This window comes from Anabas testudineus, chromosome 13 (genome assembly GCF_900324465.2).
Source record: "Anabas testudineus chromosome 13, fAnaTes1.2, whole genome shotgun sequence".
Classification (NCBI taxonomy): domain Eukaryota; kingdom Metazoa; phylum Chordata; class Actinopteri; order Anabantiformes; family Anabantidae; genus Anabas; species Anabas testudineus.
The window spans coordinates 2,501-28,916 of NC_046622.1; the positions used below are offsets into that span (position 1 = coordinate 2,501).

General features: G+C 39.5%; 2 protein-coding genes across 3 annotated transcripts; both read right to left on the minus strand.

Annotated features, from left to right (window-relative positions):
- Positions 1-2,508: 2,508 nt before the first annotated feature.
- Positions 2,509-15,215, minus strand: LOC113165586 (transmembrane 4 L6 family member 5-like). Of its 2 annotated transcripts, XM_026365228.1 has the most exons (7): positions 14,994-15,215; positions 7,599-7,673; positions 4,887-5,063; positions 3,665-3,733; positions 3,412-3,566; positions 3,147-3,339; positions 2,509-3,039 (listed from the first exon to the last, which is right to left on the minus strand). In XM_026365228.1, the coding sequence occupies exons 2-7, from the start codon at positions 7,623-7,625 to the stop codon at positions 3,019-3,021; spliced, it is 642 nt and encodes a 213-aa protein (XP_026221013.1). In that variant the 5' UTR covers positions 7,626-7,673; positions 14,994-15,215; the 3' UTR covers positions 2,509-3,018. The 2 variants fall into 2 exon arrangements, with proteins under 2 accessions (XP_026221013.1, XP_026221021.1); XM_026365236.1 differs by lacking the exon at positions 7,599-7,673.
- A 1,738-nt stretch (positions 15,216-16,953) lies between these two features.
- On the minus strand, positions 16,954-26,108 carry rnf168 (ring finger protein 168). Its single transcript, XM_026340345.1, has 8 exons — positions 25,821-26,108; positions 25,273-25,416; positions 22,254-22,452; positions 21,218-21,288; positions 20,788-20,943; positions 20,605-20,696; positions 20,449-20,497; positions 16,954-18,559 (listed from the first exon to the last, which is right to left on the minus strand). The coding sequence occupies exons 2-8, from the start codon at positions 25,396-25,398 to the stop codon at positions 17,966-17,968; spliced, it is 1,287 nt and encodes a 428-aa protein (XP_026196130.1). The 5' UTR covers positions 25,399-25,416; positions 25,821-26,108; the 3' UTR covers positions 16,954-17,965.
- Between the last annotated feature and the right edge of the window lie 308 nt (positions 26,109-26,416).

Here is a 26,416-nt window from a genome sequence, read left to right on the forward strand (position 1 = left end):
CCCTAACCCTAACCCTAACCCTAACCCTAACCCTAACCCTAACCCTAACCCTAACCCTAACCCCTAACCCTAACCCTAACCCTACAACCCCTAACCCTAACCCTAACCCCCAACCCCAACCCCTAACCCCAACCCTAAACCCAACCCAACCCATAACCCCAACCCTAACCCTAACCCTAACCCCAACCCCTAAGGCCAACCCAGGCCCCAACCCTAACCCCAACCCTAACTCCCAACCCTAAAGATATAAAAATTAAAAATTAATAAATAATTAATAAATATAAATAAATGTAATAATAAATATTTAATAAATATAAATACATAAATTGATAGGGATATAATAGGGAAGCAGTACTTAAAGGGTTAAAAAATATTTACAGCGTTAAATTCTAATTGGGCTTCATTCATTTAGTAGGGGTAATTCATTTTATAAGTTAAGTTAAAACAGACGATAAAAAGTTAAAATTTTAAAAAATAGGGGAACATATAAAAGGAGAAACACGGCAGGCAGTTCATTTGTACTTGGGACTTCGAACAGTGAACATGTCCTTTTTGACAGCTGTTCTTAGCCAGCCATAATTAGTTTTTAGTGTGCCTAGACCTGAAGAAGACCGCTTGAGGTCGAAACGTTGTCCTTTTTTTTGTTGGCACACCTTCCTTTGTTGATTATTAATTTTTCTTTTGTACATTACATTTCAAAGTTCATTTTTTATATAAAACAGTATTTTGTCCTTTCCCTTTTTGGAAAGTGTTTTTTGTTAAAAACATAAATATTTAAGACTTTAAAAAGAATACTTACCTTGAAGGTTTTTTTTTTTTTTTTTTTTTTTTTTTGTTTTCTTGGGGTCTAAGCCATGGAGGACGGCTGGACCGTGGTGCGGTATGGTCGGAGGCGCCACCGCAACCAAGTTTCTTGGGACGGGTACAGGGGGCCTATGGGGTGGATGGACAGCGCACGTCCCTTCTCCTCTGGGAGAAGGGTTCAGCTCCCTCCTCCTAACCCTAACCCCTAACCCTAACCCTAACCCTAAACTTAACCTAACCCCAACCCAGGTTCTAACATTAACTCCATATAACAGATAAAAAAGACAGGGAATTTAAGGGTTAACCATTATTATATAGAGGGTAAAATTCATATTGGGCTTATTTCATTTAATAGGGATAATAAATAGTTTAGTATAAAAAGATAAAGTAATTCATATTGACAATAAGTTTAAAAAGACAATTGAAAAACAGTAAAGTTAAAAATATGGTTAAAAGTTAAAAATAATTTATGAAGATATTGGGATAAGTTAAAAAGACGATTGAAAAATTACAATGCAACATAGCGAATAGTATAAAAAGGAAAAACACAGAAAGGACCTCATTTGTGGTTTAGGCGTCGAAGAGAACAGACCTTCCTTCTGACAGCTAGTTTAGCAAGCCATTTCAAGTTTTTAGTGTGCCGTGACCTGATGAAGACTGTTTAAAGTCGAAACGTTGTCTTGTTTTTTACTTTTTTATTTGGCAGTTAGTTGTTTATAAATAATTTTGATTAAAAAATAAATTAATAAATAAGTTTAAAAGGGTTTTTTTTGAGTCTACGCCATGGATGACGGCTGGACTATGGTGCGTTATGGCCGGAGACGCCAACGCGCCCATTTTTGGGACGGGTACAGGGGGTCTGATGGGTGGATGGAGCGTGCACGTCCCCTCTCCTCTAGGAGGGGGGTTCAGTTCCCTTCCCCTAACCCTTTCTTTTTTTGTATATGATTTTATTACACACAACACTATAATATAAGAACTTTTATACTGTAATACATACACAAAAACATATGAAATATGAATGTATGTACTGTGTGGCTGTGGGTGTACGCATGTGTGTGGGTGTGTAGGTGTGCACGTGTACATATGAGTATGGGCAAGTGTTGTGTATGTGGGGATATAAGTGTGTGTTAATGTATACATTCATACACACCTTCATATAAAGATGGGGAGGGGAGAAAGTAACGAGAGCCTGTGTATTTTCCTGTTGCCAGTGCAACTTGAACCATCCTCCTGGTCTATTTTTTTGAATTACATTAATTTTAACCTAACCCTAACCCTAACCTAACCCTTTTTCCTCTCCACTGTTGCCTAAAGCCTGCTCAAATAGAATTGTTGGGTTTTCTGTATCATTTTTTTTTGTATAATTATTCTCTGTAAGGTCTTAAACCTTACACTGTAAAGTGCCTTGAGATAACTTCTGTTGTGAATTGGCGCTATACTAAATTGAATTGAATTTTATGACAAATTAATGCAGAAAACCATGACATTCCAAAAGGTTCACAAAGTTTTTCTTACCACTGTATGTAAGTGTTCCTTTAATGTTTTTTTTTGTCGTGTATAATGCATGCATATCCATTTCGGCACAAAAACATCTTCAATGTCCAAAAGAATGAACATAAAACTAAAAATGTACTGAAACATTTTATTAATTAATATTATTGTAGACAAATAAATAAAATATTACAATTAACAAAACACCCATTAACACTCAGTTCCTTTTTTGTGGCTCTTAACTGCTAAATAACTTTAATTATACTTTTACATAATTTAACTTTATAATGAGAAAAGTTATCAGATTGGTATGTATTAAAACAGTCTTATGAAACAGTGCTATGGAATGTGTCAGCTTGCTCAAATGGGATTGTTGGGTTTTCTCTATAATTTTTTGTATAAATATTTTCTGTAAGGCCTTACACTGTAAAGTGCCTTGAGATAACTTCTGTTGTAAATTGGCGCTATACAAATAAAATTTAATTGAATTGAATTGTTGATCCAGATTTAGCTACTACCTTTTGTCTATCTACAGCACTTGGGCAGGTATTTACAGTAGAGGGGAAGACCCAGGACACATTGTAGGGACTTTACTGGTGTAAACAACTCTGACTTTTACCCTAAAGCTTTGATTCTCATCAACCTGCCAAAATAAAGGATTTTAAAGTTCCACCATGCAGACTCTGTCATGTTTTACTTCATGATCCATGTAGGGCCATCTCATACTGAACCTGGACTGACCTGGAACATAAACACAGTTATTGCATTACAGTGTGAAGACCAGTACAGATGTCCTCATATTAAGACCCCTCCCTGTCCTCACAAACACAGAAGACTGACACACAGACCTTGGTTCGACAGGAGCCGTGTCCTAGGATCATGCCCAGCATGGAGTTTAACATGTTGGCTGCACACAGTACAATCTGCAGTCCACTGACGGCACCCATCACACTGAACAGGACCATATTCCACTGGACCACATTCCGGGGTTCCAGACAGATGCCAGACCACACAGTCCTGTTGTACAGGTAGGTCCAATGACTGTAGACACAAAGACAGAGTCAGTAGGGAGATGAACATCTGGATGAAAGTGTTCACCTACGTTGTGCTCACCGCCCATGGATTGGCCTCAGTGGGACCCCCCAGATCTGACCAGATGTGCTGTTGTAAAGACACAGGGGACCTTGGACGAGACCAGTCACACTGAAGATACAACAGATGAAAGCCCCCAGCAGAGCTACACAAGAGTACAACACCTGGCACAACATCTGGATACAGAGAGGTAACACCTGTCATCTTCCCGTTGTTTGAGCCAATGTCAAATGGCCGTCGCTGTAACAAGAACCCACCATCACCATGAGCTCACCTGGCTTCTGAAGGCGCAGCAGCCTCTGGTTTTACTGGTCTGAATAAAGGACCGGGCTCCAAGTAAAACCTGAAGTCAGAATGTTTCTTTTAAGTTTGTCTCTTTAATCTGATTGAACCTCAAAGAAGAAAAAAAACTTGAACATGTGATTGTGACACAAATAAATGGTTGAAACATGAGTCAGACAAAGAACATGTGACACATCACAAGTTAGACAAACACACAGAAAAAAAACCTCCTGCAGCAAACGGACTTAAAAAGTGTGTTGACGTTAAAGTGAGTTTTCATGATATTGTTCAGCATCAGCTTGTGTTTCTGAAGTGGACTTTAGCGGAGTCTGAGCACTGGATGACTCTCTTCACCTTAAATGATTGCAGAACATTTATAGCCCCTCAATTACCAGCTAAACTCTTATTAATCACATAGTTTCTTATTGACCTATAAATCCCAGAGTCTTCTCTACCTAAAGAGATCAAAACCTGTTCTGAACCAAACTATATCCATTTCAGTCACATCAGAACTGGGTCCGGTTTGTTTTGATAACCAGATAAATTTGCCTCCTGTCAGTACTGGATCAAAACGCCGCTTTGTTAATGAGGAACAGGAGGCACAGTAAAGAGAAAAACTGAACATTTCACTCCGATTTTAACATCTTCATTAGTGGCATGATTAGCATGTGCGAGTTTTCATCTGACACCAGCAGCAAGTCGTGTTTTTATAACAGATATAACCTAGTACCAGACCAGACAGCACTGCATAAAATGCTTGTATTGCATGCTTGTGTTGATAAAACGCATAAAAATGTCCGATCTCATGGGATTTGATTTATTGCCTGCTGCCACAACTTCCAGTTTTTACTGACCAGTTGTAAAGTGAATTTCCCACACGCTAATCAGTCATCAGGTATCAGCTGCTTCCAGACTGTCAAAGATCAGAACTCTGTGGTCTCAGGTTGAAACTCTCTTTGGAAGTCTGAACTAGTCTTCAAATGTGTGCAGACCTTAATCAGTTTATTCTTGAGACCAAGCGGCGGGTTTTGCCAAATTTTTAAAATTTCAAATTCAATCTGGAAACAGACCTGTCCACGACCGTCAGTGGCGAAAAGGCAAAACAACTTGTCGTTAATACAGTTTTAATGTCTGTTTATTGCATCAGTTTTCTGACATCTTTCAGTTTCAAATATTAATTATACATAGATTTTACCTGTGTCGAGTGTACATACCAGGAATCCTGACCCCCACACACCTGTGGCCCAGATGGCTTGAATGGTCACATGTCCATCCAACAGGAAATGGATGTTGAGATCAGGAAACATCAGCAGGATGTTGGACAGGATACAGACCATTGCCATGGCAACTAGAGACATGCCGACACACCGCAGACATCGCGACACACACATCTGTTGGTCATTGAAGATCTAAACTGGTTAAACTGGTTACTGTGATCTAATCCAGTCTGGGTTTGTGGGGATAACAGGTTTAAAGGAGGTTTCTTTATTCTTTATTACCTGCTATAAAATGACCAGTACTGATCTTTATCAGTGATCAACCAACACGATCATCACATTCACACTAATCACACTAATAACTAACATTGACAGAATATAATGAATGACACAGGTTACCATGAAGACAGGCAAATAACAACAGTTATCACTGAGTTACACAGAACCTCAGTGGATTCAGAAAAGGAGCGACAAAGCCTCCATTGACTCTGTAGACCGTCAGGAGTAGGAATTATGACTTCTGACTGTTACAGGAACTTCACAATTCAGTAAATAGTAGTGATACTAGTTAACGTATGAAAACATGAAGTGATTATTGCGCTGTTCTGTTGTGAGATGTTGAAGTGACACAGTCTCTGGACATCATGTAACAACAGCTGAGAGAAGTTAGAGAGTCCGTAAATACTTAAGGTCACTTACTGTGAACTGCTGCTTTTACAGAAAGGTGAAGACCACAGGTGGTTAAATCAGTTTGTTTCTTAATATATTGTTTGCAATCACATACAGACTATTATGACATATGAAATTCAGATAGAGGGACAAGGAGTGAAAAGCAGAATAGATGAAATGGATAAAACTGTGCTAGTTTAGATGATATTTTGTAAGTAAAAAAATATGACATATTGGACAAGATAACTGTGTTATTAAAAGAAGCAACTGTTCAACTGCCTCCACCAATTTACAGAAGGTAAATGCACTAGCCCGGCTATCAAGTCTCACTGATGAAGCCTTCTGAATGGAAGGTGAAACATTTCAAAAACTTGAAACAAGTTGAGTTAACACTGAACAGTAATTTTTGGGATAAAAATAGCCTGGATTCCTGAGAATCTTCACAGATATACAAGATATTGTGATTAGCTAATGGCAAAAGGCTGCAATATGTATGCAATATGACTTGCAGGTCTCAGTTATGATGTAATAAAGTGCCCAAAGTGGTGTGAAGAGAAGCCAGTGAGGACAGACTGGTGTGTCTGGCTGCTCTTCCAGTGTTACTCGCAGTACTTAACATCACATTTTTGCTGTTCTCCTTAGATTCAATAGTGGCGTATACACTACCCTAGGAGCTGTAAAGAAGATGTATAATTCAGTTTGGTTGAAAGACAGAGAAATGCATTTACACTGATTCTTTTATTTTCCCTGCTAATCTCACTCACCGCTCTTTTTCAGTGCTTATGAATAATCCATAAGTCCTTTGCACCTGTGCATTCATTAAATGGCCAATCCCTAATCATTATATATTATCATAATTCTTATATTAAGTAATAAATGATTTTAAATGTTATTCTCTCTTTGACTTGCTTGCTTTCCTTGTAAGTCGCTTTGGATAAAAGCGTCTGCCAAATGACTAAATGTAAATGTAAATGTAAATGTAGATTCTTCTGGCGAGACTCAGAAGATGAAGAGCTGGGGGAATATGCAATCACAAGTGTGAATATCAGAGACAAGCCAGCAGAATGCATTGCAGAGCGAGGTGGGTTCTCCAGCATGACAATTATGTTGATGACATTATCACATCTCATAATCACTTCAACCAGCTGAAAACTATTAGTGAAAATGTGGAAAGCTGGAGAATTTGAGCTCAAGCCGTGGGTCTTTTCAGATCAAGGTGTGAAGAAGCATAGTACCGAGGAAAAGAAGACTAAGGCAAACACCAAGGTCTTGCCAAACCAGCTGCAATATGGTGATAATTAAGCACTTGGTCTGGGCTACTCAATAGAAGATAACAAACTTTATGTCGTAATTGTTCCTGGTTCCTGTTCCTTTGCTAGAGCAACCAAAACAGACCCAAGATAAAATAGACCAAAGGAGGCCACCTGCAGGATAGGTTATACAAAACTTAGTAGATATTACACACTTCAGTAATTAATCCTGACTGGTGAAAACAGTTGCATGGATCTGGAGAGCAGCAAAAATATAGGTTGGACAAAATCCAGCCATGGATGATCCAAAGAGGAAGGCAGTTCCTCTAGTAGGAGTCATATGTGTAAAAGAATGAGAATATGCCTTAAGAGACATTTTGCATGCAGTACAGGAGGGCCTAATCCTCCTAAACACCACAATGGACAAGCTGGTTGTCTACAAAGATCAAGACTCTGGATTATTGGTTTGTAGTGGCCAACTACAGATCTTCAGAGAGGATAAGACTAGTGATCCCATTCTGCCCTATGATGACTGGGTATCTATCCTGTTGGCTCGAGAAGCCCACAATGAAGATCATGAAGGGAGTAGCTGTAACCTTGCTAAGAATGGGGAGGAATGCATGGGTCATAAAATGGAAAAGAGTTGCAAAACAAGTTGCGGATGGCTGCACAATTTGCAGAAACCTCAAAGCAAGGAAATGTCGGCAAATAATGGGAAGTTTGCTGCCTGAAAGAACAGAACCTGCTGCACCATTCAAGTTTGTCAACGGAAGGGTTCTAGATGGCTTACCAAAGGTTCACCGCATTTAGGGGACATCCAAGGAAAATCTGGTCAGATCCAGGGACCAATTTTACCAGAGCAAGCCTGTTTTGGAGAAAATGTACAGATTTCTGGACAAGCAAAATAAAGTAACCCTGGAAGAGACTGCAGCTAGAAATCGAACAGAGTGGATGTGGAAGATTCATCCTGCATCTCTGCACTCTCTTACAGCAAGTTTCAAAGAGCTCGTCATCTAGCAGCTAACCTTTCAAAGTGGGAAATCTCGAGCACCAGTATCAGTATTCCTGTAACAAAAGCTGTGAGACATTTGGATTCTGTCAGAAGTAAAAAGAAAGTTGAGGCCACTGTGATTCACAGGGATGTTAGGTATGTAGTTGTCTTATAACCTTTTGAGTAGCACACAGCAATTCAAAGATAGATAATAATTCACACAGGAGTTAATGACGCCCGATTACGCCAATCGGAAGTCACTAAAATTAATGTTGAATCGGTGTGTAACTTTGCAAAAACGATGTCGGACTCCGTAGTTTTCTCTGGGCCCCTTCCCAATCTGACCAGTGACGACATGTTTAGCCGCATGACGTCATTCAACCGCTGGCTGTCTAAGTGGTGTCCCGCTAACAACGTGGGCTACATAGACAATTGGAAAACTTTTTGGAGAAAACCTGGGCTGATTAGAAGAGACGGCATCCATCCCACTTTAGATGGTGCGTCTCAACTCTCTAGGAATATGACAGAGTTTATTAGACGACCTAAACCCTGACATGTCAGAGTGGAGCCCAGGACGCAGAGACGCAGTCTTACACACCTCTCTGCAGCTTCCTTACAGCCGTCACCCCCCAAAAACTGCCATAACCTTATAGAGACAGTGTCTGCTCCTGAGTACCTAAATTATTTATATCTAAAACTAACACAAGAGGAGTTATTCATAAAAACCTAATAAAAATAAAGACGACTCCTCTCTTAGAACAAAATAACAAGAAAACAATCAAATGTGGACTTTTAAATATCAGTCCCTGTTAGTAAATGATTTGATAATTGACCATCAAATAGACTTATTCTGTCTTACTGAAACCTGGCTGCAGCAGGATGAATATGTCTCTCTGAATGAGTCGACCCCCTCAAGTCATGTTAATTATCATGTTCCTAGAAGCACAGGTCGGGGTGGAGGAGTAGCAGCAATCTTCCACTCAAGTTTGTTAATCAACCCCAGACCTAAACATAGTTTTAATTCATTTGAGAGCCTCACTCTTAGCCTCTCTGATCCTAACTGGAAAAATCCAAAACCAGTCCTTTTTGTTATTGTGTACCGTCCTCCTGTCCCTTACTCTGAGTTTTTAACTGAATTCTCAGAGTTTCTATCTGATTTAGTTCTTAGTGCAGATAAAGTCATTATAGTGGGTGACTTTAATATCCATGTAGATGTTGATGATAACTGCCTCAACACTGCATTTAATACACTATTATCCGATCCCCTCTACTCTTCTTCAAGCTATCGCACCAACACTAATACCAGCCATTACACAGATCATCAACACCTCTCTCACAACAGGCACCTTTCCCACCTCGTTCAAGCAGGCCCAGATCACTCCACTTTTGAAGAAGCCTTCTCTGGATCCCTCCCTTGTGGAGAACTACAGACCGGTCTCTCTTCTTTCATTCCTGGCCAAGACTCTGGAACGTGCAGCCTTTAACCAACTCTCTGACTTTCTTTCCCAGAACAACCTCCTTGATGTCAATCAGTCTGTCTTCAAGAGTGGGCACTCCACAGAGACGGCACTTCTGACTGTTGTGGAATCCCTACGGGTGGCAAAAGCTGCAGGTAAATCTTCTGTCCTTATTCTATTAGATCTATCTGCAGCCTTTGACACTGTGAACCATCAGATTCTCATGACTGCCCTCTCAGACCTGGGCATCTCTGGATCAGCTCTAGCCTGGCTTCGGTCATACTTGTCCGAACGAACCTTTAAGGTATCCTGGCAGGGGCGTGTCTCTGACTCTCATAACCTCTCCACCGGTGTACCGCAGGGCTCAGTCCTTGGTCCTCTTCTTTTTTCAATCTATACTTCTTCTCTAGGCTCTATCATCCATTCTCATGGCTTTTCTTATCACTGCTATGCAGATGACACACAGCTCTTCCTGTCTTTTCCGCCGGATGACTCAACTGTCTCATCTCGCATCTCTGCCTGTCTCTCTGACATCTCTGCCTGGATGAGAAAAAGACACCTTCAACTCAACATACCCAAAACTGAACTTCTAGTCTTCCCTGCCAGACCTTCAACTCAACACAACATCAGCATTAACATTGGATCTGCAGTGATATCCCCTACTAAGTCAGCCAGAAACCTGGGGGTCATCATTGATGACCAGCTGACCTTCACAGATCACATCGCCACAGTCGCTAGGTCGTGTAGATATGCCCTCCACAACATCAGAAAGATCAGACCCTATCTGACGGAATACACGACCCAACTCATTGTACAGGCGTTGATCTTATCTCGCCTGGATTACTGCAATGCACTACTGATGGGTTTACCGGCATCCACGACCAAACCCCTCCAGATGATCCAAAATGCGGCAGCACGCCTCATTTTCAATCAACCTAGAAGGTCTCATGTCACACCGCTCTTCAGATCTTTACACTGGCTTCCTGTGGCTGCAAGGATCAGGTTCAAAGCTCTGTCTCTTGCCTACAGAGTGGTGAACTCCACAGCTCCATCTTATCTCAATTCAATCGTTCAGGTCTACATCCCCTCCCGTCCACTGCGCTCAACCAGTGAACGTCGTCTGGTGGTACCAGCACCACACAGTCGACACCAAGGAAAACTGTTCAGCTCAGTGATCCCACGATGGTGGAATGAGCTGCCTATCTCTGCACGCTCAGCCACCTCACTTGCAATCTTTAAAAAACTGCTGAAAACAGAACTCTTCCGCATCTTCCTTTGCACTTAAAAAAAAATAAATAAATTCTACCCTTTCTTTCTAACATCTCTTGAAACAGTAACACTTTTTTGATAGCACTTTGCTTTGATGTTGTTTCTTCTTGACTTAGATTTTGTTTGCTTGCCTTGTTCCTCACTTGTAAGTCGCTTTGGATAAAAGCGTCTGCTAAATGACTAAATGTAAATGTAAATGTAAAATGTATTAGACTCCATTGGTTTTACCCAAAATGTAAATAAACCCACTCACTGTTTTAATCACACCCTTGATCTTATTCTGACATACGGTGTGGAAGTTGATCAGTTAATAGTTTTTCCCCAAAACCCTCTTTTATCTGACCATTTCTTAATTACATTTGAATTTACAGTACCAGACTTTACTAAACCTACAGATAAGATTCACTACAGTAGATGTTTATGTGAAAATGCTGTTGACAAATTTAAGGAACTGATTCCATCTTTTATTTCAGAGCCATGTACCAACACAGAGGAAGGCAGTTATTTCAATGTTACTCCAGCACAAGTGGACTATCTTGTTTAATAGTACTGGTGCTTCACTTGGAACAATACTTGATACTGTTGCTCCTCTGAAAAAGAAACTAGTGAGTCAGAGGAAGTTAGTTCCATGGTACAATTCACAAATCCGTAGCTTAAAGCAGAAATCACGTAAGTTGGAAAGGAGGTGGCGTTCCACCAATTTAGATGAATATTGCCTAGCCTGGAAAGATAGTTTAATAATATATAAAAAAGCCCTGCGTAAAGCTAGAACTTCATATTACTCCTCATTAATAGAGGCAAATAAGAACAACCCTAGGTTTCTTTTCAGCACTGTAGCCAGGCTGACAAAGAGTCATAGCTCGGTTGACCCTAGTATTCCCTCAACTCTCAGCAGCAATGACTTCATGAATTTCTTTACAAATAAAATCATAACTATTAGAGAAAAAATTGATCAGATCATCCCTGCATATAGCATGGATTGTACAACAACTCTAGATCCACGCTCGTACTTAGACTGCTTCCTCCCTGTAGATCATTCTGAATTAATTTCAGTAATTAATTCCTCTAAACCATCAACATGTCTCTTAGATCCCATCCCGACTAGACTCCTCAAGGATGTCTTACCTTTGATCAGCACGTCCATATTAGATCAGATCAATCTGTCTTTACAAATAGGCTACGTACCACAGGCTTTTAAGGTTGCTGTAGTCAAGCCCCTGCTCAAAAAGCCTACTCTGGACTCAGGGGTCTTAGCGAATTATAGACCAATATCCAATCTGCCCTTTATCTCTAAAATCCTTGAAAAGATAGTTTCTAAGCAATTGTACGACCACCTACGTAGCAATAACTTGTATGAAGATTTCCAGTCAGGATTTAGAGTACATCATAGTACAGAAACAGCACTGGTAAAGGTTACTAATGATCTTCTATTGGCATCAGACAATGGACTACTCTCTATACTCGTCATGTTAGATCTTTGTGCTGCATTCGACACTGTAGATCACAACATTTTATTACACAGACTAGAACATGTCATTGGAATCAAAGGAACAGCACTAGAGTGGTTTAAATCGTATCTATTGGATAGATTTCAGTTTGTACACGTTAATGATGAGTCTTCCATGCACAGCAAAGTCAGCTCTGGAGTTCCACAGGGATCTGTGCTTGGACCGATTCTTTTCACTTTATATATGTCCCTCTTAGGCAATATTATTAGGAAACTATAAATTTCCATTGTTATGCAGATGATACCCAGCTATATTTATCTATGAAACCAGGAGAAACTAATCAATTAGTCAAACTTCAGGAATGCTTAAAAGACATAAAGGCCTGGATGACCTCCAATTTCCTTCTCCTAAATCCGGACAAGACAGAGGTTATACTGTTTGGGCCTAAAAATCTCAGAGACACTATGTCTAAACACATTCTCACCATTGATGACTTAGTTCTGGCCTCAAGTAATACTGTAAGAAACCTCGGAGTTATCTTTGATCAGGATATCTCCTTCACTTCATACATAAAAGAAATCTCTAGAACTGCCTTTTTTCACCTAAGAAACATTGCTAAAATTAGGAGCATCCTGTCCCAAAGTGATGCTGAAAAACTAGTCCATGCATTTGTTACTTCCAGACTGGACTATTGTAATTCCTTATTAATGGGATGTCCCAATAACTCATTAAAGAGCCTCCAGTTAATCCAAAATGCTGCAGCCAGAGTTCTGACTGGAATTAGCAAAAGAGATCATATTTCTCCAACGTTAGCTTCTCTCCATTGGCTCCCTGTTAAATCCAGAATTGAATTTAAAATTCTTCTCCTAACTTATAAATCCCTTAATAATCAGGCTCCATCTTATCTTAAAGACCTCTTAGTTCCTTATCTTCCAAGCAGAACTCTCCGTTCTCAGACTGCAGGTTTACTTGTGGTTCCTAGAGTTTCCAAATGTAGAATGGGAGGCAGAGCCTTTAGCTACCAAACCCCTCTCCTGTGGAACCAGCTCCCAGTTCAGGTTCGGGAGGCAGACACCCTCTCCACATTTAAGACTAGACTTAAAACTTTCCTTTTTTATAAAGCTTATAGTTAGAGATGGATCAGGTGACTCTGAACCATCTCTTAGTTATGCTGATATAGGTTATTCTGCTGGGGGACCTCTACTGATAAACTGAGCTCCTCTCCTCTCTCCTTTCTCCTGTATCAATGCAAATGCCACCATTGCATGTCATTAACTCTGTGTCTTCTCTCTCTTTTAGTTGTGTTTCCTCCTCTCTGTCTCCCTCTCTCTGTACTTTTCTGCAGGTATCCTCGGCCTGGAGCTGTACCAGATGAATCCAGTTCATCTGCCCAATGTTCTTGATGCTTGTTGTTGTCTTTATTGCCTGCTGTTCTTTTCTCTCTTCTCTTTCCACTCACCCCAACCGGTCGAGGCAGATGGCCGCCCACTATGAGCCTGGTTCTGCTGGAGGTTTCTTCCTCTAAAGGGAGTTTTTCCTCTCCACTGTTGCCTAAAGCTTGCTCAAATGGGATTGTTGGGTTTTCTCTATAATTTTTTGTATAAATATTTTCTGTAAGGTCTTAAACCTTACACTGTAAAGTGCCTTGAGATAACTTCTGTTGTAAATTGGCGCTATACAAATAAAATTGAATTGAATTGAATTGAATTGAAAGTATGAACCAATTCATTTAGTTTGCCCATACAGTAAATGATTCTCCCAGTGGTTCCATAGGAGTATCAAGTGGGAGTTGTTAGGTCAAACTTAAAGGTTTTAGGACATTTCTGAGGCTTTGAGAAGTAAAAGATTTTGGGGTAAATGTTTGTGGTGACCCTAATAAAATTACGGGTCGTTGGTCCGCCGTACGGGATTTAAGTCTATTTGGTTCAGGAACATTAATAGACTCAAAGGACTGTATTGTCAAACTGAGAAACTATCATAAAAAAGAAAAATGGAAAGAAGTAAATAAATTGTTGGTCATCCAGTGAGATCCAGTTTAATGTTCAATTAGATGCTCCTTTTCAAGTGGGGAAACTGTGCATTGATAAAAAAGTAACTTGACATTTGGCTGAGAAGGTAATAGTTCAACTCAATGTGTTTCTTTAATATCTGATGACCTATAGTGGTCATTCTACTATTTAGTAGAGGACATATTGTTCCAATAAGTGTCTTGTAAACTAATATATCAGCAAGTTTTCCCTATTTAAAACTTCACAAAATATTGTATTGATATGATTTCATATATATATATATATATATATATATATATATATATATATATATATATATATATATATAACTTTTAAATCTTGCCTGTATGCTACTTCAATAGGCGTTATAGCGGTTCTACATATTACTGTAGTCAAATTATTTAATTAAAATTTTATTATGTTCACAGCTTTGTTTATTCAAAAAGCTGTGAATCAACTGACTGCCAGACAAAACCTCAGACCCTTCCTATTTTCCATACACAGTAAGAACAGGAATGTGGACTAAAAATATAAATTAATAAAAACATATTCCCTCAAGTTCAAGTCCATTAAGCACTGAAATCTACTCACACATTTTTTATATTATCCTGAATAAAAATCTAGATTTCTTATTTAGTCTAAAAAAAAATAAATACACTAAAACAAGTTTTAAGAGTCAGTTTAGAAAAAATAATGAATTGTCTTCTCTAACAGACAAGAGTTAGGATTAAATTTCACTTTAAAATATCAGTTTCGTGAAGTCAAGACAAAGGAGCAGACAAAACAATTATTTATAATGAAGTTAAGCATGTATTATTTATATAACAGCTAAAACTGAACCAGATGTAAAACATTTTTTGTTGATATAAAAATCATTATTTTAAATTTAATATTTTTAAATCAATATTTATTCCAATAAACAGTTTAACATTATAAATTATGGATTTATTGCATCCGTCTCCTGAATGAAAAGTTTAAATAAAGAGTCAGATGAAGAAGCTGTGAACTCACCATGATGAGCAGCAAGCAGCTGATGATGATCCAGTCCAGACTGACAGACCTTTATATCTGCAGAAATGCCTCCAATTAAAAATAGAAACAGGAAGGATCTGAAGAAAACATTCAGTTTTAAACTGTGCAGGAAGTTCCAGTCTGGTCCTCAGGTTCCGGGTGCTGAGGATTCAGGTCCACAGTTAGAACCTGAACTCAGCATAAGAATACCCTTTTAAAGCAGCTCAGCTGATCTGGACTCATGTGATTCACCTGTTCTTAGCAGAAAGAAGTCAGAGAAAAAAAAAAAGAACTGATGTCATGTGTCTGATGAAGGTAATCTAACCAAACTGGTGGTTTGCGTTCTGAGGTAAAAGCCTCAGAGGACATTAAGGTGAAGAACTGCAGCTGATCACAATACTGAAGTCTGAGAAAAGTGAACTGAAACATTTAAGCTGACAAAAAAAAAGCTAAACAACAAATGTTCAGCTTGTCTAAATAAAAATGTGGACACCATTTAAAACCACAAAACATAATATGAATGATTAATATTTAATGATTCCCTTGGGGAAATGGTGGTTGGACAGCTGCCAGACAGAACATTTCGGTGCTACTATGGGTTCAAGTGTCTTGTCCAAAGACACCTTGGTGTCTGATCTCAGAATCCACAGGACTAAGACCAGCAGCTCATCTGAACACATAAATTATAAACTTCACTGCAGAGGTAAAGCCACACCCAGACTCAGACCAGTACCAGTCTGTAAACCAGTTTGGCTCTGACAGGTCTGTTTAGTAGAGCTTCACCTCTTTATGTCCTGGTCTTACAGAACAGTATCCTTTATAGCATTATCTGACCAAAACCTGAACCCAGACTGAGTGACTGGGTATTAGAGATGCACCCAGGACTCTATGCCAGTTAACTTCTTCTTTTTCTTTATTTTCAGTTCTTTTTCCAACTTGTCTGACTCACTGTGGTGGAAGTCTCTACTATGTTATCTAGTCTAAAAAGGAAACAAGGATTAACAGTCCAAACAACCAGAACTTAATCAAATTCTGATGCAGTACATTGGTCTTTCAAAGACCCTTTGTTTCAGGATTTGGGCACCTCAGTTGGATTGTATTTGAACTGGTCTTGGTGCGTTTGGCCCAACACTCATGCTTAGACCACCTGAACAGCTTTCTACCACCAGCAACTGGTTTAAAACAACTGAAATATTTACAATTAATTTCCAACGCTACTACTCAAATTAAGAGTCTGAAACCAGAACCGAGGACGAGACATGGACACGAGATGTGTTATAAACCACAGACAGCGAGCACAGTGACACCACTGATCCACGAGGATGTTAACATCAGTCACATGAGAAAGAAACCACAGTATGGTGATGACACTTCCTATGACCAACAGAACACTGTTCTGACCCCAAGAGTCCTGAGTAAATCCAGGTTCAAAGACTTACTATTTTCTCTATATCAACGTGTTCGAATTCTGAGCTGATAAATCCGAGCTCTGAATCAAAACATCTGTGGCTCCTCAAACTTCACACTCTTAAATTTAAGTTGAAGTTTGGACTTTACCAGAGCCAATTTCATGATGCCGTGGTCCACGTATTGTGTCTGCATGAAAAAAAGTCCACCTGTTTTCTCTGATCCTGTTGTGATCAGCTGCAATTCTCCACTTTCACAACATGGGACCAGAAGTCAAATGCTGCAACATTTAGTTACTAATTTGTGATGTTATCAGCTGATGAAGGTATGTGTTTGGGGATTTTCAAAAAAAAAAAAAAAGAAGAAAAAACAACCTACATAAAGATATGAAAACATGACATTTAAACACTATAGAAAGTGTTATTTTTGTGCTATTTTGAACTCTTAGTAAAGTCATTTATTTATTATATATTTTTTATTATTACAGCTGACGTCAAACTGTTAAAATATAAAAATACAGAATTCAACTGTTTAAAAAACTCAGTGACGATCGTCTCAGCCCCAGTTTTTATTCTCTACACATCTGAACATTGTTAATAACATTCACTGTAGTGATCTCTGGTCAGCGTGCTGGTCCTAACCCCCCTACCAGCATCCTGATGTCTGATATGTTAACGTTGTGTAATATACTAATATGCAGCACACTAACAGGGGACAGCTCATTAGTGTTACATGAAGCAAACAGAACAAAAATAGAAACTGTTGATGTCTCACTCTTACCCAAAGTTCTTGACCAATGCACAGGTAAAAGAAGAAACATCAGACTGAGTTCAGCCGTTTGACATTTTGACAAACAGTTTTTTTGTTCTAGAAGAAACTTTAAACTGAAACACAAGTTTAATATTTTCCTGCATCTGATTGTTTCAACACAACAAACTCAGTTTGTGTACGAAAACTGGAACCAGTTTGACACCAGTCCCATGTGGTCTTGCTGCCAGCAAAATCCACTTACAATGGTTTTCAAAAGACAAAGGTTCAGTTTCTTTAGACGACCAGGCAGTGCACTTCTCCACTTTTATATTTACCGGGGTGAATTACCTGGATCGGCTCCACTTGTCTTTTTTGCTTTTGTGGATTTAGGAAACACCCATTTGTGAAACTGATGTTGTCACAGTTCCCATCCGGATACATCTGGCATTTGATTCTTTCTGGGAACTTGGTTCAATGAGAACCACACTGGTTCTTTGTTGGCTGAAAAAGACAATTACATAATAGGATCCTGCAGAATCAGGATCTGATCATGAGCTAAGAGATTAGTTCTCTGTGCTCTGCAGGGCTTTCACTCTGCTGGACATAAAAGGGTCTGCAGCTGACCTAGACATGGGGTCTGGATCATGTGAACCATTTGACAACTGCAGAATCCAGCGAGCCACAAACTTTTAGCTATTTTGCATCTCCAAAATAAAAATAAGAGCTGAAAATTCCTCAAGTTTCAACTTCCAATCTTACTGTTTCACATCAACTGAATCCAGCAGGTGGAGCAGAGAAGGTAGGGCTGGGGGAGTTCAGCTGCTCAGGTTGGAGAACAGCTCAGTCAGTGTGGTCTGTTTGCTAGAGGAGGAGGGGGAAGAGGAGGCAGTGGAGGTTTTTGTAATCTTTGACGCTGCAGCAGAGGAAGGTGAAGAGGTGGAAGTCTTTGTGGTCTTCCTGGAAGCTCTGCTAGGGGTGCTAGCCTCCACTCTGCCCCCTCGGTTCTGGCGGAGAGGGTAGGCATCGGTGGACCCTTTGCGTCTGTCTGTGCACCTCCGTTTCTCCTCCTCATCCAGCTCCTTCTGCAGGAGCAGAGCAAGGCGACGGTCCTCCTCCTCCTGCTGCTGCTGCTGCTGCTGTCTGCTCAGCAGCTCCTCCTCCCACTGGAATTCCTCCTGCAGGGCCACCCCCCCCACCTCCAGAGAGAAGGCCGGATACCCTCGCTTGGTGAACCCCACTTCTTCCTCCTCAGCCCGCTCCGAGCTCTTCCTCTTGGACGATGAAGGTTGTCCATCTGTGATCAGCTGGTTCCCGAGAGTCTGATCCTCTGGCTGGAGGGGAAGAAGCTCAGGTTCGTAATAATTCAGTTTAGGGAGGGGTCGCTCCATCTGAGAAAAGACGATGTTCTCCTGAAACAGTCAAAGACCAGAACAACAGCTGAGCCTAATTCGGTTTGTTCACAAAAATTAAATGATAAAAACTGTGCAGAATTCATTGAACTCAAATTGCATAATTTTTGCATCATTAAGCATCATCAAGCATTAATTTGTTATAAATAATTTGTCTTTTTTCTTGAGAACAACCATAAAAACGTCATAGTAATAATGGAAAAGTACGTGAACCCTTGAAATTAATAACCTACCAACCCTGTCATATTCTTTGGACGTCTCGTGTGGCTCTCTTCAACTCGTTCCTTAGCATCTCTATTGGGTCACCCAACTTCTACAGAGTTTCAGCTGACATACAGACATTCTCACATTATCCTGAAGAATTTTCTTCATGAAATGTCCCAACACTGCAAGCTGGCCAGGCCCAAATCATAATGTTTCCCCCACCATACTTTACAACTGGGAGGATGTTTTCATAATGAAATGCAGTACTTTTTTTTTTCTTTTTCTTTCTTTTTTTTTTTTTACACCAGACGATACACACAATATGTGTCAATCTCTTGACTTAGATAAAGACCAGATCACATTTTATGACAAATTAATGCGAAAAACCATGAAATTCTAATTCACATACTTTTTCTTGCCACTGTAAACTTGCAGTTCTGACAGCAACAAATATCTAGAAATACTAAATGAACATGTCTTCTATGCAAAAACAAAATGTTCAGCGGGACAGTTGGAAGGCAGAACAAGGAATTCAGAGTGTAGGGGATGTGAGCTGTCAGACAGAATCGATTGTACTTTGTTCAGCAGTTGCTTCCTATTGAGGTCCGACAGGCTGCTTAATGAAGTTCGATGATTTACTACAAACTTTAACCATTTATTAACTGTTCTGTTTAATACTGAGCCAAACCAACAGATACAAGAAAATGTAAGGACACATTCAATAAAAGCTCTGTAAAACAAACTCAGAGTTCTGTCAACCTGAAGCTTGTTCATCTTTTGTAGACTGAACTGATGTCAACTTATTGTCCACAGCATGTTTGTATTTTGTTCAAATAACAGTTTATTAATTATCATGCCCAGGTATTTAAAGGACTCGACTTTTATTACAACCCGTACCTTTATTACAGTGCTGGCAAAACCTGGTGCAGTACTTCTAAAATCAATACACACGTCCTTAGTTTTAGTTACATTAGACGGTGGAAATGTAGCACGTTTATCTGAAACTGTTATAACTCCATAAGTGCAGCTCAGTTGTGTCTGCTGCTACAACAGAATCTCCATGATCCTGCTGCAGTGTCTTTAAAAATTGTGGCATCTCCACGTTTTAGAAAGGATCTGTTCTCCACATTATATATTCTGCACAATATATTATATTAATAATATGGGCACTTTTAGATTTATGTATGGTACAATTGATTAGGAACAGTGTTGTTTATTGTATGCTACCATTCTGGAGTGTCTGGGGGGAGAGTCCTGCTTCCTCTGCAATTGAAGTAAATAGTCACATTCTTTGGGATCACACATGATCTACACTCTTAACTATCCCTGAAAGCTGAACCTGAACACAGCTAATGTATGTATAGAACAGATGCAAGGACTGCTGTCAGGCACAGATGAAAAACCAACAACCAGACATGACTCTTCACTGCTCTCTCGTCATTCTGAGGAGAGAGAGTTTTAGGATGTTGTTGCAAAGCTGATGTGCTGCTGTGGTAATGTTAATGTAAGCCTTGTGACTTATCAAAACAAATTAAAATACAGACAAAATGGGGTGATTTGTTTCAGCTCTAGAAGTTACTCGCCAGTTAGTGAGACAGATGTGTCGTCTTTAACACTATGACCGTTTATTTCAGACAGTATGACCTGTTACCTGTCTGTTAATTTAATTATCTGTTTAAACTCACCTTGTTGAAGTACGATGAGCTGGTTTTAGATGGAAGAGGACACAAGAACCTGAAACAACAGAAAAAGGGTTCAGCATGTGGTGACAATGTCTTCATGTTTTATAACACTGTGAATGCAGGTTGACAGGATCAGTGTTGGACCTGGACTCAGCCTACCTGTCAATCTGTCCGGATCCAAATTCCTTCTTCTTCTTGGAAGGAGCAACATCAGCAGGACAGAGAATTTCCTGAGAGGCTGTAGCAGAGTTCTGCAAAAGGAAGGAAAGTTTAGCTTCATGAGGGAGGATGGACAGAGGCTAGTCTGCTCAGGATCAGAAAATTTACACTAGAAGCACAGACCAGCTGGACGCTGAGCAGCCGGGCCAGCCTTGCATCTTCTTCTCTCCTTTTTGTCTCCTGCTGCAGCAGGTCCTGCTCCTCAGCCAACAGTCTCTGGATGTACTCCTCACTGGCCTTTCTTTCCTCCTCGTCCAGCACTCGCTTCTCCTCTGTCAGCTAAAACACCAACATACATTTATCTACACAGATCCAGCTCAGACTTTTAAAACCCATAAAACTTTATTTTCTGTGAGTTAACGTCTGCATCAGTGACAACAACACACTAAAATAAACAGGAGGAGGAGCGTTGGGACTGATGGCCGGACATGGACAGTGGACTGTTAACAGTTAAGTGACTATTACTACTAATATGCAACAACTGGAATATAACACACATAATATCTCTGAAATCAAAATTACAAGAAATTAACCAAACTGATCCTGAACTTACTTTAGTGATCTGGTCTTCATACTCCTGCCTGAGCTCCCCAGGCTCACTGACTCTGGGAAAACACACAGACACTACAGACACAGACACATGTATAAACATTTATTTGTTTTATCATTGTTGATAACTTAGAAACGGGACGCATTACAACACTTTGATATTTGAACTAGATATTTGCCTTTGAGGACAATGTTGAATTATTTATTGGGATGAACAAAGTAATCCTGTGCTGCTGATTTGAATTACTTCTTTAGGAGATGGAGACGGGTGATTAGTGGTTCACCAAATTGTTGGTCAATAAATCAGGCTCATCTTTGACATTTCTAATTAATCAGCATTGGCTGACGTCTGCATTCATGTCAGCAGATTAGTAAAAACTGTCTGCAGACATAAAGGGCGCGTTTCACGTGTACATGGAACTCAATATTATCATTATTTGGCTGCACTGCTGTGAGTGACTCGCTGGGATGTGTTTTATTATTACCTGAAAAGAGCAGTGAGCAACATTAGTGGATCTGAAAAAAATAGTTAGGGTTTGTGCTCAATAAAGTTGTTTTCTGAGATATTCTTGTTGCTAGAAATAATATATTTAATTATTATCTGGATCTGAATTTATTCAGTTTGATCAATGTTCATAATTTATTAAAGTTGCATCTATATGTGTCTCACCTGTAATTCTTAATATGTTGTATTAAAACATAATAATAATAATAATTCCTACATGATCATGACAGGGACAAAAGGTATGTAGGCTGCAGCTGAATGTAACAGCATGAAACATTTCTATCCCACATAAACGTCTGGTTAATGTGACGTCTTTACACAGTCTGGTGTAAAGATGCAATCAAAGCCGCAATTTAATGAAGTTAGTATATATACGTGGGTTAATTTGTGTGTGTGAATTATAACCTTTGGAGATATTTTTTAATCCAAAAAAATTAAAAATAAAACCAGAAGTGAAGACTCAAATAGATTTATGGTTATATTGAGTCTGAAAACCTAATGAAAAATTGAGAACTAGTATGAGAGGTCTGCCTACCTGCTGCTGCGTCATCCTCAGCTTCCTGTCCACTCAGTCGGCGCTGACACTGCAGAGGGAAACAGGTCTGGATCTGGCTCCACAGCTTCTGATTGACCAGAGTGTTGTTCCTGCTGTTTTGCCGGGCCCAGGTGGAAACTCTCTTCCTGCACATGGGACAGCACAGAGTAGCCTTGTCCACTGACTCCAGGAAACAGCTCTGTTACAATAAAACACAATAAGTTAATCTAAAACAACAGAGAGAGAGAGCGAGAGAGCGAGAGAGCGCGAGAGCGCGAGAGAGAGCGAGAGAGAGAGAGAGAGCGCGAGAGAGCGCGAGAGAGCGCGCGCGAGAGAGAGAGAGAGAGATAGAGAGAGAGAGAGAGAGAGAGAGAGAGAGAGAGAGAGAGAGAGAGAGAGAGAGAGAGAGAGATACACTGCCTGTTCCAAAAAAAATGTCACATTAATATTTCATTGGACCAACTTGAGATTTGATTACTGCATACATTAATAGTGGCATCGTTTCAATAAGCTTCTGCAATATCAAAACATTTATTCTCGTCCAGAGTCATCAGCTGTGTCTTCCAGAGTCTTCCATTGGACAGTTCTTAACCCAGTTTTAGTATTTTCATCAATCTCCTTAAATGTTTTCATTGCTTGATTCATGCCAATAATTTGACCCTTTTGAACTGATTAACATCTACCTGTTACATAATTATTGCAGGTAACTTTTGAGATACCCAGCATTGTGGAGGACAAGTACAATTTTCTTACTTTTTTCTTCACAGTGACAATGAAAACGGTTTTCATGAGAAGTCAGTCTTTACATGAAAAAGTTACTCAAGTTATGCAAGGTTCACTCTGCCGAGATCGTGAAGCTTTGGCTTTGTGTTATTGTGGTAGCTAGTTTGGTTTTACAATAAATGCACTGTACAGAATTTTCAGTGATCATGGCCATTTCCTTGTATTTGTGTATTTTGTGTGACAGTATTAATGATGTTAAAAAACTGTGAACTAGATATAAATATGTGAATTAAAAAACTGCCCTGTCTGCTGCTGTACAGTTTCATTACCAGGCTGTAACGATGAGCTGCTTGAAAGACAATTTGACCTTATTCAGGGTTGTTAGTGAACTCTAATGGTGTGCTGTTAAATATGGTTGGTGCAGAAGCTGTTATATCAGACTGTTCCAATTCCAATCTCTAGCCCATCAATCAATGTATCTCTAATTTATATGTAAATAAATGTAATCGTGGAACTAATGGCTGATAAGCAGTTGCATGACCAGGTGTAGCCAGTTCCCTTGTTACTCTATGGCTATTCAAGAAAAAGAATGGGAAAAGGAATTAACTAGCAGGCTCAGCAACAAGAAAATTAAAGTGGATGATCACACAGTGCTGTCGACAGTAAAACTCTTTGATAACATCTAGTCGAGAACACCTTTAAGGAGGCAGACATGTCATTGTCTAGAGACAAGAGACAACTTTATCAATGTAAATAGACATTTCACACAAGTAACATCCAAGAATACAAAGCAACCATATCATGCATCAAACATGGTGGAGGAAGTGTTATGATATCTCTGCACGCTCAGCCACCTCTCTTGCAATCTTTAAAAAACTGCTGAAAACAGAACTCTTCCGCATCTTCCTTTGCACTAAAAAAAAAAAAAAAAGTTCTACTCTTTCGTTCTCACATCTCTTGAAATAGAAACACTTGTTGATAGCACTCTGCTTTGATGTTGTTTCTTCTTGACTTAGATTTTGTTTGCTTGACTTGTTCCTCACTTGTAAGTCGCTTTGGATAAAAGCGTCTGCTAAATTACTAAATGTAAAATGTAAATGTAAATGATATGGGAATGTATGACTGCCAGTGGAACAGACTCACTGGTGTGACTGCTGATAAAAGTATCAGGATTAATCCTGTTATGAATGGTCTATACTCTCTGCCCAGATTCAGCCAGATGCTACAAAACTGGACACCGCTTCGTACTGCATGTAGATAATGACCCTAAACATACAGCAAAAGCTACCCCTGAGTTTCCCAAGGCACAGAAATGCAATATTATTGAGTTGACCAAGTCAATACATTATTATTAGAATGTCCCAATAACTCATTAAAAAGCCTCCAGTTAATCCAAAATGCTGCAGCCAGAGTTCTGACTGGAATTAGCAAAAGAGATCATATTTCTCCTACGTTTGCTTCTCTCCATTGGCTCCCTGTAAAATCCAGAATTGAATTTAAAATTCTTCTCCTCGCTTATAAATCACTTAATAATCAGGCTCCATCTTATCGCAAAAAACTCATAGTTACATATCTTCCAAGCAGAACTCTACATTCTCAGACTGCAGGTTTACTTGTGGTTCCTAGCGTTTCCAAATGTAGAATGGGAGGCAGAGCCTTTAGCTATGAAGCCCCTCTCCTGTGGAACCAGCTCCCAGTTCAGGTTCGGGAGGCAGACACCCTCTCCACATTTAAGACTAGACTTCAAACTTTCCTTTTTTATAAAGCTTGTAGTTAGAGATGGATCAGGTGACTCTGAACCATCTCTTAGTTCTGCTGCTATGGGTTAGTCTGCTGGGGGACCTCTACTGATACACTGAGCTCCTCTCTCCTTTCTCCTCTATCCATTCAAATTCTACCAGATGGCCGCCCACTATGAGCCTGGTTCTGCTGGAGGTTTCTTTTTCTAAAGGGAGTTTTTCCTCTCCACTCTTGCCTAAAGCTTGCTCAGATGGGACTGTTGGGTTTTCTGTATCATTTTTTTGTATAATTATTCTCTGTAAGGTCTTAAACCTTACACTGTAAAGTGCATTGAGATAACTTCTGTTGTGAATTGGCGCTAAACAAATAAAGCTGAATTGAATTGAAAAAAGTCAGTTACCTGATCTCAACCCAACAGAGCAGTCTTTCACTTACTGAAGACAAGACGGAAGGCTGATTTCAGTGACATATTAAGTGTTTCATTTAAAAAAAATACACATCACTTTGCCAATAAGTCACATCAGCATTGCTTATCAAATAATTGCAGGTGTGTTACCTTGCAAAAGGTGTGTGAACAGGGCAAAGTAACAGGCTCCATGAAGATCTCCAGACAGACGGGACAGCGACAGTCATCCAGAGACAGGGGGCCTGCTCTCCCCTCCCTGTCAGACACTGGGCCCATCTTCCTCCTCCTCCTAATCTGAAAACAGGAGCAGTACAAGACCAGGATTTGAGACCTACAGAGAGTCTGTTTCACAGAATCAGTAAAAGTTTGTTGATTTATTTAGGTTGAAATTCAGCTGCTTGCTGATTTTTTTTTTATATCGTTTAACCGTTCTCTGTCTGAAGCGAAACTAATACTGTAACATTACCATTGAAACTAACCACGATGGTCACACTAAACTGATGATGAGTATTAATAAACGTTTGATAGATAAACAGAAAAACTGACCCATGTCCGTTTGTGTGTCGAAGCTAAAGGAGCTAAACCTTTAGCTTCTAACTACTGACAACTTTACAACTCTGCTTAAGTCTGTGTTTACGGTTGATTTTAAAAACTACCTGTCCATAAGTGTTCATACCGTTACTTTATAACATACTCACCTGAGCTGCGTTAACCTAGACGTAGCTTTGAAAATTTGAATTAGCTCAAAGCTAACGTCAGTGTTAGTGCTGTTAGCAGCTGACAATTAGCAGCGCGTTACTCCAGTTAACCTAAATGCCGGTAAAACACGCAGTCAGCGGGTTGCTTCTTCTTCGGTTATCTTGCTACGCCACCGTAGGTGTTCGTGTTTACACCGGAGAGTAAGAGAATTAACCGTAGGCTAACCAGGTTTACTGGAAGCTAACACGTTAGCACCGACTACCCGCGACAATCAACTATTGGGTTAATGCGCATGCGCCTCAAATGCTTTGGCTGCCTTCACCATCATCGTAAATTCCAGTGTTAAGGTTAAATTAAATAAAAATAAATGAGATAAAATTTAAATAATCAAAATTTATTTATTTTTGTGAGTCTAATTCGAAGTTTAATGTTGACGAAAACATTTTTAAAGTCACGTATTTATGTGCTACCATTTCATGTCATTAAGTTTGTCTCTTCTCTCTCCCGTAGTTGTGTTTCCTCATCGCTGTCTCTAATTATTAAGTGATTTATAAGTGAGGAGAAGAATTTTAAATTCAATTCTGGATTTAACAGG